At 35.4% G+C, this 16,285-nt stretch overlaps 2 protein-coding genes across 4 annotated transcripts in view; one reads left to right on the top strand and one right to left on the bottom strand.

Moving 5' to 3' along the window:
* ACAD11 (acyl-CoA dehydrogenase family member 11) overlaps positions 1-16,285 on the bottom strand; it is a 95,121-nt gene that overhangs the window by 36,015 nt on the left and 42,821 nt on the right. Inside the window, 4 exon segments of the mRNA XM_059065341.2 lie at positions 6,607-6,705; positions 8,707-8,814; positions 13,034-13,172; positions 13,806-13,883. Coding sequence (XP_058921324.1) covers positions 6,607-6,705; positions 8,707-8,814; positions 13,034-13,172; positions 13,806-13,883 — 424 coding nt within the window.
* On the top strand, positions 1,565-7,414 carry ACKR4 (atypical chemokine receptor 4). 3 transcript variants are annotated; one of them, XM_059065349.2, is made up of 2 exons: positions 1,565-2,174; positions 4,368-7,414. In XM_059065349.2, exon 2 carries the CDS (start codon positions 4,377-4,379, stop codon positions 5,427-5,429), a length of 1,053 nt encoding a protein of 350 aa, XP_058921332.1. In that variant the 5' UTR covers positions 1,565-2,174; positions 4,368-4,376; the 3' UTR covers positions 5,430-7,414. The 3 variants fall into 3 exon arrangements, with proteins under 3 accessions (XP_058921332.1, XP_058921333.1, XP_058921331.1); XM_059065350.2 differs by having other exon boundaries at positions 1,764-1,916; XM_059065348.2 differs by lacking the exon at positions 1,565-2,174 and adding an exon at positions 3,402-3,441.

Genomic DNA, 16,285 nt, shown 5'->3' with positions numbered 1-16,285 from the left:
GTCCCCTGCATTGGCAGGCAGATTCTTAACCACTGCACCACCAGGGAAGCCCTGTAATCTCTTTTTAAGAGTTTGTAATCTCTTAATTTCCCTTACCTATTTCTTTCCTCCCCCATCCTCCTCCCACCTGGCAACCATCGGTTTGTTCTCTGTATCTATAACTCTGTTTCTGTTTTGTTATGTTTGTTCATTTGTTTTGTTTGTGAAGGGTATTTTAAATAGAATAATCAGGGGTTGCCTCAGTGAGGAGGTGGTGATTGGACAAAGACTGGAAAGACATGAGGGAGTGAGCCTTGCAAGAATTGAAAGGAAGCACATTCCAGGCAGATAGAAGAGCTAGTACAAAAGCCCTAAGAAGGAATGTGCCTAGCACATTTCAAAACAGCAAGGAGGTTGGTGTGGCAGAATAAGCAAGCAAAGGGGAGGAGAGGGAAATAAGTCAGAGACGCAATGAGGGATGGAGGGTAGGCCATTTTAAGAATTTAGTGGAAGGTTGCTTGTTTGCTTCCTCCTGCTCCCAAAATATATAAGATAAAAAAAAATAAGAGGTAAGAGAAGGCAAAAGACCAGAGAGTCTAGAGAGGGGAGGGATAAATTTAAGAGCAGTATCCCTCAGCAAGTAGCAAGAGATCAGAGTAATGATCAGCCATGGTAAGGAGAAGAGATGCCTCTTTTGGAAGAATTGTGCTAGAGTCTGCTAAGGAAGGCTGATATGCTCATCTCTTAGCAACTTTGCCCTCAGTGACTTCACATTGGTAGCCGAAATTGGCCATGGTGGGAGTGTTTACACCGTGGAAAATGTCTAAAACTACAAATCCAGGCACTTTTTTCTTTTTTTTTTTCAATTTGGAAGTGTTTTATTTATTTATTTTTTTAACACTTTATTGGAGTATAATTGCTTTACAATGGTGTGTTAGTTTCTGCTATATAACAAAGTGAATCACTTATACATATACATATATCCCCATATCTCTTCCCTCTTACGTCTCCCTGCCTCCCACCCTCCCTATCCCACCCCTCTAGGTGGTCACAAAGCACTGAGCTCATCTTCCTGTGCTATGCAGCTGCTTCCAACTAGCTATCTATTTTACATTTGGTCAGGCACTTTTTTCTTGGTGAGATGGCTTAGCTGCATGCAAATAACTCTCTTTAAAGACTGGTGGATAACAAGGAGGAGAAGTTGGCTGTACCCCCAGACACATACTGTGGGAAGATGAAGGCCCCAGTGCTCTAGAGTCTCTTTTCTGTGAATCAACAGGAAAGTTAGATCAATTGCTTGTAGAAAAAATGGCATTGGTCTGAAATAACTTCTGAAGGGGGAGACTGAGCCTAGAGAAAGTAAATAAGGGAACTGTTATGCAAATGTGAGGAGAGTCAAGGCCAAGGGTTAAATAGCATTTATTTCTCTTCTTTCTCTAACTTTCATTTGTTTGGAAGTAGGGGGAGGGGGAGATAGCCGGAGATAGCCTTTCCAGACAGAAGGATTTTGAAAGTTTGTAGCTGGTCATTGAAGAAGATTACAGGAAGGCACAAGAATTTAAAGTCGTGAGGAAAGGCATACTCTGTGGTCAAGGACAGATAAGGAGTACAGTGAGGCCAAGGGGAGTCTCATAGTTTAAGCAAAATACAAAATGATGTGGTATAAAATTTTTAATTTTACTATAAATGCCTAATGATTACTTAGAATTTAGTTTTTGTTAATTTAGTCTTCACAAAGATAACTTTCTAGGTTACAATCATTTTTGTTTTCTTTCCTAGACAAAATAATTTTAGAAGAGTATTTGTCTAGATGCTACCTACAAGTAAATACTTGTTAGCTGCCTTGAGGCACTCTGGTGAATTCTTTCGGTTTGGCAGTCAGTACCTCAGCTGCAGGAACGTTCCTGTTTCCTTTGGCTAAGTGGAAACTTCGAAAGGTTTGTAGTTTTTGAAACGAGATTGAATTCCTTCAAGTTTGTAACCTAGGACACTTAAGAACTTGGATTTGAGTTCCCAGAATGGTTATACATAAAATAAAAGATCAAGTGCTCACAAGGTTAAATTTCCTGAAAGCCTTACTGGATGTAAGACAAAGGCGGGGTATAAAACGAAAATAAAAGTCTGCTGAGTTAGAGAGGTCATTCTTTCTATCTTACTCTGCACTCAAGACTGCTCCTGTCTGCCGACAGAAACAGGTTGGTTTTTTCTTTCTTTTTTCATTCAGACTTGTATATGATTTTTTTTTAAGCCCCAAGGTTTGGTATATTTATGTATGTAGAGGGAGTCTTGATGCATAAAAGTTTACATGTGCAAAAAAGAGCTATTTGAAAACAGTTATACATGTTAACCTTAAAACAAAAATATGAATATAGCAAGAAGAAAATATTTTAATATCATTACTTGCCTATAAAACTTTGTTAATAATAGGTTTTGCTATATCATTTTTTCCTGCTTTGTTTTATTGTTAAATTTTTTATTCTTATGATAATTACAAAGGCATTTAAATGTGTTTCTATGTTTCTGCCAGAAAGATCACTTCTGCAAATAGTTTCCATTACTACTCTTATTTACTCATATTTTTAGTGTGATTAATTCTTTTAAAATATCTTTCCTTAATATCTTATACTGTTTGGCTATATTATACCTTATCACCAGGTTCAAGATTTGTGTGATAAAAGAGAAGGAAAGAACAAAGTTCCTACCGTATTAATAATTAACATATAAGAAAACGAAGACTAGAGTAGTCTTCCAGATTGGAACTTTTCAAATAACTTTAAGGATAAAAGGAGACAGAAGGGCTAAGGAAAAAGCATAACAAAACTCAGCACTATAATAAAAACACTGAAAGTTATTATTATATATATTTTAAAACTTGTGAATTCTGTGCAAGCTTATATTAATACTACAGGGTGTTAATAGCCAGTACAGTAGAATAACTTAATGAAGAGATATGAGATTCCTGGAGTATCATCTTTCCATTCTAGAGTAATAGCTTTATACCTATTGGTAAAACCTTTAGTTTGACAAATATTTGCTGGGCACCTAGAGTGTGCCAGGCACTCTCTTCGGGTATTAATTATAAACATAAATCCAACAGGTCATAGTCTTAGGGAACTTAGAGCACAGAGGGAAAAGGTAGTCTGAGAAACATTTCTTCCATAGGATGGGGTCGGTTCTCTGACAGATATGCAGATACAGTTATTGGATTGGGAAAGTCTCCTGGAGACGTGACATCTAAGTTAACTGGGTAGGAACTGGCCCTTCAAGGGAAGGGCAGGAAATAGTCCGCCAGATAAAAGAACAGAATGAGTAATGATGTAGACATGTGCTGCAGCATGGTGTGTGCCAGAAAATCGCTGGCAAATCAGTATTGTTACTGTCTACTGTGCAGGGTGCACAGTAGAGGGATGTAGCAGGAACCATGGGTAAGACAACATTATGGAAGGAGCCTTGGGTATCATGGTAAGGAGCTTAGATTGTATCTTTCAGATGAAGGGATGTGTCTTTCAGGTGAGGAACTAATAAGCAGCAATGATGGATTGACATTTTAGAGAGAGCACTCTGATGGCAGTAAGAAAAATGTTTTGACAAGGAGGTGGTAAGGAGGAATAAGAACAGTAGGATGCCAGTTGGGAAGATATTGTAATAGGCCAGGTAATAATGATGGTCGAATTGTGTGGATGTGTCAAGGAGCACAGATTAAAAGGAAGAGACAGATTTGAGACCTATTTGGGAGGTAAAAATCAGAATTTAGGGGCTGACTGGAAATCAGGGATGAAGATAAGAGATAAATCAAGGATGGTACAGGCTGAAGGCTTAGGTGACTACTGGAACAACAGTGCTACCAAATAGTAGTTTACAATCAGCATGTAGTGACAGGTTTTGGAGGGAAGCTAACTAGAGGAGACTTTGTTTTATAAAAGCCAATCAGTAAAATTAAGTAAAATGCTGAGATAATATATTTAATTTATTTTAAAATAAATTCATAAATAAATAAAAATAATATTTATTTTAAATAAATAAAATTATTTTAATTTTAAAATTTAATTTATTGTCAATATACTGTGTAAGAATCACAAAGTTGTATATGTAAAAGTTACAGGGTTTAATGATTAATAAAATTCCCCAGGGTATTATTTTTATCTTCCCTCTGTAAATCCCAGCTCCTGTACATAGACTTGTAAAAATAAGGGATGAAAAACTACTCTTGGGGATATATTCCAACGTGGCTTCTTCCATTAAAGAGTTTCAAAGAGTGGCAGATTCAGGCTCACATATGTTTGGCAACAATCTATTCTCTAGTAAAAGAATAAAACATATGCTAGATCAAAAGCATTTCCACTTAAGCAATATTAAAATAAATATTCTGTATTCTTTTTGCCATTTAGATTGGAGCCATGGCTTTGGAACACAACCAGTCAACAGATTACTATTATGAGGAAAATGAAATGAATGACACTCATGACTATAGTCAGTATGAAGTGGTCTGTATAAAAGAAGAGGTCAGAAAATTTGCAAAAGTTTTCCTGCCTGCCTTCTTCACAATAGCTTTCATCATTGGACTTGCAGGCAATTCCATAATAGTGGCGATTTATGCCCATTACAAAAAGCGGCGAACCAAAACAGATGTGTACATCCTGAATTTGGCAGTGGCAGATTTACTCCTTCTATTCACTCTGCCTTTTTGGGCAGTTAATGCAGTTCATGGGTGGGTTTTAGGGAAAATCATGTGCAAAGTCACTTCAGCCTTGTACACGGTCAACTTTGTCTCTGGAATGCAGTTTCTGGCTTGTATCAGCATAGACAGATATTGGGCAGTAACTAAAGCCCCCAGTCAATCGGGAGTGCGAAAACAATGCCGGCTCATCTGTTTCTGTGTCTGGATGGCTGCCATCTTGCTGAGTATACCTCAGCTGGTCTTTTATACAGTAAATCACAAGGCTAGGTGCATTCCCATCTTTCCATACCACCTAGGAACATCAATGAAAGCATCAATTCAAATGCTGGAAATCTGCATTGGATTTGTAATACCCTTTCTTATTATGGCAGTGTGCTACTTCATCACAGCAAAGACACTCATCAAAATGCCAAACATTACAAAATCTCGGCCCCTCAAAGTTCTGCTCACAGTGGTCATAGTTTTCCTTGTCACTCAGCTGCCTTATAACATTGTCAAGTTCTGCCAAGCCATAGATATCATCTACTCCCTGATCACCAACTGCGACATGAGCAAACGTATGGATGTCGCCATCCAAATCACAGAGAGCATTGCACTCTTTCACAGCTGCCTCAACCCGGTCCTGTATGTTTTTATGGGAAACTCTTTTAAAAACTACATCATGAAAGTTGCCAAGAAATATGGGTCCTGGAGAAGACACAGACAAAATGTGGAGGAGATTCCTTTCGATTCTGAAGATGCTACAGAGCCAACCAGTACTTTCAGCATTTAAATATAAAACTGCTCTGTTTCTTGCTTTGATACACATGAATGAGGCTTCTACCTCAGATCAAACATCTGCATTTTTCTGAAATTCAAATCTCAAACACTGTGGTGGAAACTTATAACAAGGAAGAGGTTAGGGTGGGGAAGGGGAGTAGGGTAGAAGCCAAGAAAAAGAGGAAGCAAAAAATAAATGCATAAAACAGGGAAATTAAAATTAACAATATAGGAAAATAGTACTAACAGTCTTACATAAGAAAAACACTATAAGTTAGGTCATCTAAAACAGATTATTAAAGAAATTTAAATTAAGGGGCATTTATAATTATTTTAAATTATCTAAATTTTAACATAAGAACAATTTCACTGTATAATTTTAGTACTTGAATAACTATGCAGCAAAATTCAATGTCTTTTTATTTTTCTTGTTTCTTAATTTGTAAGAGATTTCATAAAACTCCAGAAAGAATAACAATTGGCAATAAAAAAAAAACCCCAAAAAAACCCCAAAACATAAAAACTTTTCTGGCTATTGTAATATATTAGTGATAAGTTTCTAAACATGTGATTTGCTTTTATGATGTCAACTTTCTTTAGCAATAAGCTGGTTATCCTGTTAGATTTACCATTTATACTCTAGAAGCAATCCTCAGACAATCACATTTATCTAGGTTTCAATTTTTATAACTGCCTAAAGGGCTCATCCATTTATGTGAGTCCATTACTAAGGGTTGACTAAATAATATATTTTTCTATGTCTAAAGACTCTTATTTTTCACTTAAATACTTGGTATTTTTAAACAATGAAAATATGTACCACAATAAATTATTTTTAATAATATGGACTGCTTATCTCTTTAAAAACAAGTATATGTAAATTATTATAGTCCATGTAATATGCCGCTATTAAAATTTAATTTTGATAGAAATGACAATGGTCAAAAATAGTGTGCACTAATATAAATTTTTTTTTTCACAAACTGTAAAAAATGGACATTTTCTGCTCTTAAATAAACATCGCCCAATCAAGACATTGTTTTAAAATTACTTTTCTTTTTATCAACTATTTCTAAATTTGAAAATGCTTTCAAAGGCAGAATTTAAAGAACTGTGGTCATGAAATGAATAACTATGTATCTTATTATTCTAGCACAGCATCTGGCATGAAGAGTCAATAGAATACTCACCACTGCACCACCATTTCTTGCCATTAATTACATAGCTATCTCCATCTTGCAGGATGCTACATTCAATATTTGTGGCATCACTTGAAGCTACATCGGGCTCTATAAATAAGCAAAGGCTGAATTTACAGGCAGGCAGACACCATTAGTTTACAAAAGACACTTAGTTAAAGAAATGTGAACTCTTTGAGGACAGAGTCATCTTTGTTTTTTTCATCTTCCTACCCTTCTTCCATTCCCCCTGGTTCTCCTACAACCTACACATAGTAAAGTATTCAATAAATGTGCATTGGAAGAATGAATGAATAAATGAAGTATTTAGAACAACTCAGATAGATCAACTATCCGAATTGTGTTCTTGGCATCCTCAGTGATATATGACTTGGGATACAACTCAATCTTTTCTCCAATCATCAAACGTGCATTAAAAATATCGTTCTTTACTTCCCACAATGAAAAATCTGTACTATATATTTGCAAGCCAGATTTACCCACCACAGGTTTAGTATCTTAAACAACTTTTTAATCTTTTTCTTAAAAATTAATTTTTATTGGAGTATAGTTGATTTGCAATGTCATGTTAGTTTCTGCTGTACAGAAAAGTGAATCATATATCCACTCTTTTTTAGATTCTTTTCCCATATAGGTCATTACAGAGTATTGAGTAGAGTTCCCTGTGCTATACAGTAGGTTCTCAGTAGTTATCTGTTTTATATATAGTAGTGTGTATATGTTAATCCCAATCTCCCAATTTATCTCCCCCCTCCCTCCCCCACTTTCCCCCTTGGTAACCATAAATTTGTTTATGACATCTGTGACTCTATTTCTGCAGTATCTTAAACAACGTCTAACTGTGCCTTGCAAATTCCATCAGGAATGCTTTCACCAATCTATTTATTTTGCACTCTATAAAGCTTGCTCAACACTTAATGTCTTCAGAAAGTTTTCCATAGGACACTTTTACAAGACTGCTTTACTGCATTGCATTTTAGAACTTACAGGCTAGCTCTCAATCATAGTAATCTGCACTTGTTAATGTGCTGCTCTTTTGAATGGATCCTTAAGATATTTTATGTGTTCTCTTTCTAAAACTAGAGACCCTCTTTCTTTAGAAAAGGAGGTGTGTACTCCACTTATTTTGTAATTAATTAGAGCTTTGTAGACAACACAGCATACAGCAGGTGTTCAATAAAGGCTTCTTACTGGTTTAAATGGAGATCAGTTTTGCTATTATAAATGTATGCAGTTTTATAGAAGGACAAGAAAATCTGGCCAAAATCATGGCCAGATGAAATTGAGTTTAATTCTAAACTCAAATATGAAACAATGATTTTGTCCTTTGAAGCGTTCTTTTTTTTTTTTTTTTTTAATTTTTTTTTTTTTGTGTAGTTCACTGTTGTGGCCTCTCCCTTTGCGGAGCGCAGGCTCCGGATGCACAGGCTCAGCGGCCATGGCTCACGGGCCCAGCTGCTCCGCAGCATGTGGGATCTTCCCAGACCGGGGCACGAACCCGTGTCCCCTGCATCGGCAGGCGGACTCTCAACCACTGCGCCACCAGGGAAGCCCCTGAAGCGTTCTTAATTACTGTTTCCTATGTACAAATGTACCAAAACCCATTTTTATTAACATGCTCCTAGTTTAATTACCCCACATGATTATAATTTGAGCTATATGACCAACACTGGTGAAAGTTCTATTTTTCTGGGTTTATGGCAGAGTTGAGTAGTTTTCAAGTGTCAATATAAAATTATCACAAAGATCAATATTTCATACACTAGGGTAAAAAAGATCTTAAACACCCACAGATGGCAATTTTAGATGCAAGTCAAAAGGTTATAAAACTAGGTTTACTCTGCTGCTAATGCCTAAAGCAGGCTACCAGAAAACATCATCTGGTGTCCTCCCAAAGGGGAGGACAATTTTATTCTGCACATTTAAAAATGCCAAAAATTAAAATTGGGCTCACAACAAACATGTTCACATTTCTGGTCACAGGCAAATTCTGCCTGAAACACAGAGCCACATCCCACATTTCTTCAGTTCCTCCATAATAACCGGGAAGAGTGGCTGCACAATGGGAGAATGTGACTGATTTGCTCTTACCTGTCATACAGAAGCAAGAGGCAATGCTCCCTTGAAGAAGAGGCTCAAGCCACTGCTGCTTCTGTTTCTCACTTCCATATAGGTGAAGCACCTCCATGTTCCCTGTGTCTACACATAATAAGGAAAAGCACTTGTTTTGCATTTAAAGATTTATCAATGTGAAATCCAAACTTTATATAGATAACAGACATGAATCTTTTTAGAACAAATATTTACTAACAAAAATATTTTGAAACATAACAGACGAGATTGGGTGCATTCAGGGTGGCATGGCCGTAGACTAAACATAATAGTAAATACAATTTAAAAGGAAGGTATGCCATAAGTAGTTATAAGTACATGGCATTTGGTGCCTATTTATTCAACCTGTTCTGAATCACAGAGACTTGTCTACTTCATCCCAATGAAGCATGGCTCTAATGAGTTTTAACTCAATTAGGACTGAGGAAAATAATTTACTGGCCTAATCTTTGCCTGCTATCTTGCAAATATACTCTGCTTGGAGTAACTGCAATGCTCTTAGAGAACAATTAACATTACTTATTACTGAGACTCCTGTTCCTCAAACACACCCTGTGCTTTTTAACTTCCACATGTTTGCTTGGGTCAGGCCTTCTCTCTGGTGAAATTCTACCTGTCACTCCTAAGTAAACTTCTGCTTCTGAGCCATCTCCATTGTGAATACTCTCCAGCTACCCAATCAGAAATATCTCCTTCCTTTGACCTCACATAGTAATTATTGTCTTTTTACTGCTAACACTGCTCTTACTTTTGTGATCCCATACCACCTAGTAAAGTACTAGGTAACATCTCAAGAATGCTAAACACGGAATCCCTGCCTTGGATAGAAAATGACAATAGATAACTTCAAAGACCCTCTCCAGCCCTCAGAGGGCATTGTGCAATACATGATACACTGCAGTATCACTCTCAGGTGAAAAAGAATGCTTCATGTCTGCTGTGGAGCAAAATGCTCTAGATGCCTTTTTCTGATTTTCATTCCCATCAAATTTCTAAAAATACCCTCTAAGACCTTTCTCTTGAATGCTGATTACTTATAAGATTTTGAGGAAGAATTTTTTAATATCGTCTCTTACAATGATATTAAGGACAGCTATTGAAATGCCTATGAAAATTGAGCTAAGTCTAAGTTAAGTCTCTCAAAACATGTTTGTACTCTGTTCAGGCACTCCTAACAGGGCTCAAGTTATATTAAAATGCACACAATTCCTAGTAGATTAACACAAGCTTAAAATTCTTTTCAACTGAGGGAGAAAATGAGTCTTGAATTATAATTAATGAATTTCATTGTTTTCTTTGCTTGTTTTAAATCCAGTGTTTCTTGTAGTTCGAATGAGGTAAATATTGAATAAAAACTTTCCAAAAATTAGCTTATTCTGAGAATCTGACAAACCAAAGTTATCATTTATAGGTTCGTTAAAAAAAAAAAAAAGCCTAGATAAATTACTTGCACAAAAAGAAAAAATTTCCCCCAAATTAGCCTAAAGGCCCCCAAATTTTCTAGTAATGGCTTTAGAATTAAAATGACTATTTTCAACATTTCAATATACAATATTGTATGACTTATTGATGGGCAAAAAAACCAAAACAAAACAAAACAAAAGGCAAATCAGAAGACTACGTATGTGTCCCATAATATTTTATAACTATTTGGGAAATAATTTGGGTATCTTGAGTAGAAATTCATCTCATATACACTTAAGAAAACTCTTAAGTATTTAATCGACATCAATTATATTCCCTTCTTTATCTGCTTTGTATAAAGCATAACACAATGCTCTAAAACACAACAGCCCAAAGGCCTTCATGAAGATGTCTCCACCACAAAGAGAAAATGCCTAGTTTTCTACCTATGGTTTTATACATCTTGTTTGCTGAGGACAGTTGCTTATCATACTTTGGTCAAAGAAAATGTATTTCCCTTGCCAATTTTAAAATTTCAGCAGTTTGGTGGTATCATACTATAACCGATAGACTAATGAAATTTTAATACTAGAAAAAAGTCTATGACCATCTAGTGAAAAGTTCATAGGTCAAATGGAAAAATAGTGGCAGAGCTGCATCTGCAATGGATGCCTTCTATAGCATTATTTTTCATATTATTACCAATTAGTGTGTCATAAAATTAATTCAATGGAATATGACTAGCATTCTCTGAGAAATGAAAATAGATCAAAATAGGATACATTAGACTAGACTCAGTGGAAAATATAAGAATTCATGTAGTAAGGGAAACTTGTTTCATGAAGCCTTTTTTCAGTAATATATGTCTCTCCCCTCCTCATTTCCATAAATCAATCCATGAACACACACATACAGCTTCATATGCTACATATTGGGTCACAATATAAAATATATTTCTTACTATGAGTGGCAATAAAAAAAGTTTTAAGCAAAAGACTACCAGTTCTCTTTCCATAAAATTATGCTACCTATGTAGCATGATATAATAGCTACACATAAAGAGATAAAATCTTTAGAAACTCTGTGAATAGATTTATTTACTTTTACAGTAAGCTCATTATTGGATTAAAATGTAGTCATCAGTAAATAGACAAATCAGTGTTTTGAAGAGAGAAAACCATATCTTGGACAAGTTCAACAATTATCAGAGGTTTATGGACTATCTTAATAATTCCCAAGAAATGAGAGTCAAAGTCCAGTGTGGAAACACTTCGAGAAGCAACTAGATTGTGTTTTCCCTGACATCCAACATACCTCTTTTGGGCATTTTCCCGCTTCACTAACTCTTGTTGGGAGGCTTCAGTACCAGGGCCATACAATAAGCACAAAAGGCAAAACTGAGGCCTAACTTGTGCAGGGACACTATAGGATATTATACAATTATCCTTCTACTACAAATCAAATGCCAGACCTTGACTGGAAGCATCAAAAATAACCACAGTAACTTGGGGGTAAAAAGACAAAAGATATATCAAGGGTCTACCCTAGACCTACTGAGTCAGAATTTCCATGGATGAAGCCTGTGAATCTGGAGTTTTTAAAAGCTTCTTAGGGGGTTCCTTCTGCAAATTGGGTTTGAAAACACCTTATAAAGACTACACTCCTGGTTTATTCCTTCTGTATTACCTTTTTAAAGAAAAGTTGGCCTCCTTCCCTCATCCTTCCAATTTTTCATGCCAAAGTCCTTGAAGGCATCCTTGACTCCCCCATTAATACCTCATAACCAATCAGGAAATCCTTTTGGCTCTGCCCTGAAAATATATTTAGAATCTTTCCACTTCTCACTCTTTCCACTGCTACTCCCTTGAACAAATCCCCATCATCTCTCACCAAGACCATCACAACAAGACTCCCTGCTTACTTCCTTCTCTCCTTTTGTTAATTCTCAACATAGCAGCCAAAGGGATCCTTTTAAAACTGAAGTGACATCTTGTCACTCGTCTGCTCAAATCCCCATTTCACTGAAAGTATAAGCACTCACCTGCCCTATAAGTCCCAACATACAAGGCCCTTTCCTCTCTGATATCTTTTGCTATTCTTTCCCAGCCGCACTGACCTCCTTGGCTATTCTTGAAATACAGCAATCACACTCTTGCTTTAGGGCCTTTGCATTTTATGTTCTCTATGCTATGAAAACTCTTCCCCCAGATCTCAGCATGATTAACTCTCTCACCTTCTTTAAGTCTTTACTGAATATCATTTTCTTAATAAGGCCTATTCTGAGCCTTCCATCTTAAATTGTTATACACATTACCTGTCCCTCAGCATTCGAGAGCTCCCCTACCTTGCTGGTTTTTTTCCCCAAAGCACTCTTCATCTTCAAACTTACTATATAATTACTTATTTAATCTAGCTATTGTTTATTTTTGTCTCTCTCTATTAGAATGCCAGCTCCATGAGGCAGGAATCTTCGTGTATTTTATTTCATGATAGTTCCTAAAATAGTGCTTGGCATATACTAGGCAATTGATAAATAATTGGTGAGTTAAATGGAGAGATAGTGAGGCTAACCAAAAGATTTAAAACTTTATCCATTCTAACTAATCATAGATATGTTTAATACCCAGTTAGAAAACTGGAAACCTTATATGGCCAATCCCTTTGGTGGTGACTTCTATTCACTAATACTCTTAATGTAATGATGTTTAATAAAAGAATAATCCAATGAGAACTTTAGGTCCATTTAAAAATTATTTAAATAAAAGTAATTGAAAGTAAAATTATAGACAAATTTATAAATCAATGACTTTGTGTAGAAAAACTTCCTTGTCATAAAATAGAGAAATTTTAAACACTGCTCAAAATATCTGAGAAAAGTTCTGTTTTTAAATAATGTAGTAACCTGGTGCTTGGCAGTTAAAGACATCTGGAGCAAAAAAGCATTTTCCTGTTTCTTCAGCAATCAAGGCATAGTCTACTTGGCTGAGACCGCTTACAGCTGGCAAAAACAAGTTCCAGAGGCCTTCTGCTTTGGCCATTTCCTGTCAAGGTGATGAATATGCCAGAGTTATCATAATTTATCATGACCTAAAATTATTTATTTTTAAAAGATACTGGTATTTATGCCTTTTGAACTTATGAAATTATTTATTTCATTGTATCCTACAATGCAAGTAGTTATTAATTCATTATAAATCAACAATTTTTTAACAGTTAAGCTTCCTTAGATTTGGCTGAAAAACTAAATTTGCTTACTTGAGTACTTCTTATTGAATCACAGCAATTATAAAATCTACATCTGAGCATAATTATGCCAAATATACTACTTTGTCCATTTCAATTCCTAACATGTGTTAAAATTTGAAAACATGAAATTTGGATTAAGCCCATGTGGGAAAAATACCCTGCCTCAACTTCAGTCTCAAGTGAGTACTGCTGATTGTATTTGTAATTTGAACAGCTGTTAAGAGGCTGTCTTCATCACATACCATACACAACACACTATGTAACCTAATTTGTATATTACAGATTCTATTTTTAACTTTCTTTTTAAAAAGTTATAATTGATATAATTATCCTCTCTATATATAACAACAGAAGTAACAACAAACTAAGGTCTCAAAAAATGACTGTATATACATTCTCCACTTTTAAGGTTCTCTTATTTTTCTTACCTTGAGTTTATCAATCACTAAAGGTTTTTTCCACTTGTCTACTGAATTTTCATTTTGAACATAGAACTCAATTACCTCCTTAAAGTATAAAAGGAAAAAAAGTTCATTAAAGTTAGAAAAGTAAATAATGCCATAAACTGCTAATATCCAAAGTAAACATGTTTAGGTGAAGAAGCTTTTTCAGCTGCTACTGAATCAGTAAAATTTCTTTCTAAAACCAGACACAGAAGTATAAAAAATTCTAGATGTTTGCTACTCACAAAATTATGCTGCCTCTATATTAGAGGATTAACTTTCAAAATCCTATACCAAGATTTGAGTGTTCCATTTTCAGCCATGTGGCATACTAGATGGTCACAGAATCCCCTCCCAGGATAATACAACTGAAAATGCTGGGTAAAATATTAAAAATAATTTTTTAAAATACATGTAGTAATAATACATAGCTGTTCTGGAAAGAAAATAAGGAAATTCCTCAGAGGCCACGAATACAAAAGCCTGACTCTTCAGGTGTGAGTACTGGAACCAACTTTGTCTGGAGATGTAGGCTGATCTATGTTCGCCTGGGCCCTAGTTTGCAGTGGGCCACATAGGCAGGGGTCAGGAGGCGAAACCAAATGCCCCAAACAAGGCAAGAGGGAGGATCAGAGCTCACCACTTCCCTCAACCAAAGCCAGGATGCCTGATCAGCAAAACCTAACTGGAAAACAATAGAAAGCAAACCCCAAAACCCACCCCTCAGTGGTAGACCAAGGGAATAAAGGCCATTCACAGGACAGAAGAGAAAAAAGAAACATTTCTAACCTGAGCCTGTCTTCACCCAAGTTTGAGATCTTAATTCACAGACCTAGGGGGCCCGAAAATTTTGAGTCAAAAATTAAGTTTACAATGTTCCTGGTGACAATGCTTGAAAGTACCTGGCAGAAGCAAAAAAGCAAATTCACTCTGGAGGAAAAGAGCTTTTATAAAAAGTCTTAACTAATCCCTGCAGATAAAATTCCATTCCAAATAACATGAGTTCAGAATGAAAAAATACTAAACACTCAAGGTAACAAGCCACCATTAGCAAGAATTAACAAAAATAATAGTTCAACAAAACAGAATCACACCTGCAAAGGCCACAGATAGAATAATGATCAAACACAGAATATAAAGTATTTGTGTCCAGTTGATTTCAAGAATAAAGGAAGGAATTAAAAGGATGAAAAGGGCTATCAAACTTGGCCAGACAAATTTGAAAAAGAACTGAATGCAACTTGAAGCAAAGAAAAACCATAGTAATTAAACTTAAAAATTCAATGGCAGTGGTTCTCAAACTTTGGTGGCATCAGAATCACTTGGTAAAACACAAGAGCCCAGGCCCTATCCTACTTCAGTGAGTCTACTTCTGTATTCCTACTTCTGTAATCTTAACTAGCTCTCTAGGCAATTCTGACACAATCCAAATAATGAGACCCACTGCTCTATGCAAGGTTGAAAAGTAGATTAGATACAGCCAAAAAATAATAATAATACATTGAAAGAAGGATCTGAAGAAATTATTCCTTTCTTGAGAAGCACAGAAATTCAATAGAAGGAAAATATGAATGGTTAAAAGATATGATGATACAGGGAGAATCATTACTTCCCTTTTCTCAGGCAAAAAAAGGAAAATAAAAGAAAAAAAAAAGGTAAAAGTTTATTAGCAGATTCTCATTAAAGGAGCTTGATTCAAGAAGAAACATCTGAGTTGTAAGAAGTAATAGTAAATAAGGTGATAAATACATGGGTAAATGGATATTTAAAAACTAGCCATATAAAAAACAATAACAATCTCTAATTTGTGCAACTAAATCAAGATGAACTAAAATATTGGACTATAAGGGCCTTCTCCAATATTTTGCTATTAAAGCATCTCTGTACTTATTTTCTACACATAGGCTAGTAGAATTACTGTATTAAAGGCTATGAACATTGGCCAAAACTCCAAATTACAAAATTATTTTCTAAAATTGTTTCACCAATTTACAGTCATATAAGTAATATGTTAAAATGTTCCTTTTATTGAAGCATGGCTAGTCTAGAATACAGTTATATTTAGTTAAAACTTCAAGAAGACAAAGGAGGGCTCTTTCCCAGGCACCAGGATGAATAGCACTTGTCATTCTGTCAGGAAGTCAGTTAAGTTGGAAGATTTCCTGTTTAGGGTTGTTTATTATTTCCATCCCTCACATTACTATGAAATAGTCAATGCAACTGTGTTTGATAAGATATATGTTATGTAATACATGTACAAATTCCCCACCTGTGACTACCTCTCTGTGACACTACAGTTCTAAGAAATTAAATTATGCCATTTATATAATTATTTTAAAATTTGTATTATTTAATACTTCCTGTTCTAAAGTCTATCGATTTGCAGATTTGCAAAATCTATTTGTGGTATGGTAGGAGTCAGAATTAAAATAAAATATCTCATCACAAAGAAGCTTTCTTTAATT

Source organism: Kogia breviceps, chromosome 5 (assembly GCF_026419965.1).
Source record: "Kogia breviceps isolate mKogBre1 chromosome 5, mKogBre1 haplotype 1, whole genome shotgun sequence".
Lineage (NCBI taxonomy): Eukaryota > Metazoa > Chordata > Mammalia > Artiodactyla > Physeteridae > Kogia > Kogia breviceps.
Note: the sequence above shows the minus strand (reverse complement) of the source record. Positions and strands in the feature narration are given on the sequence as shown.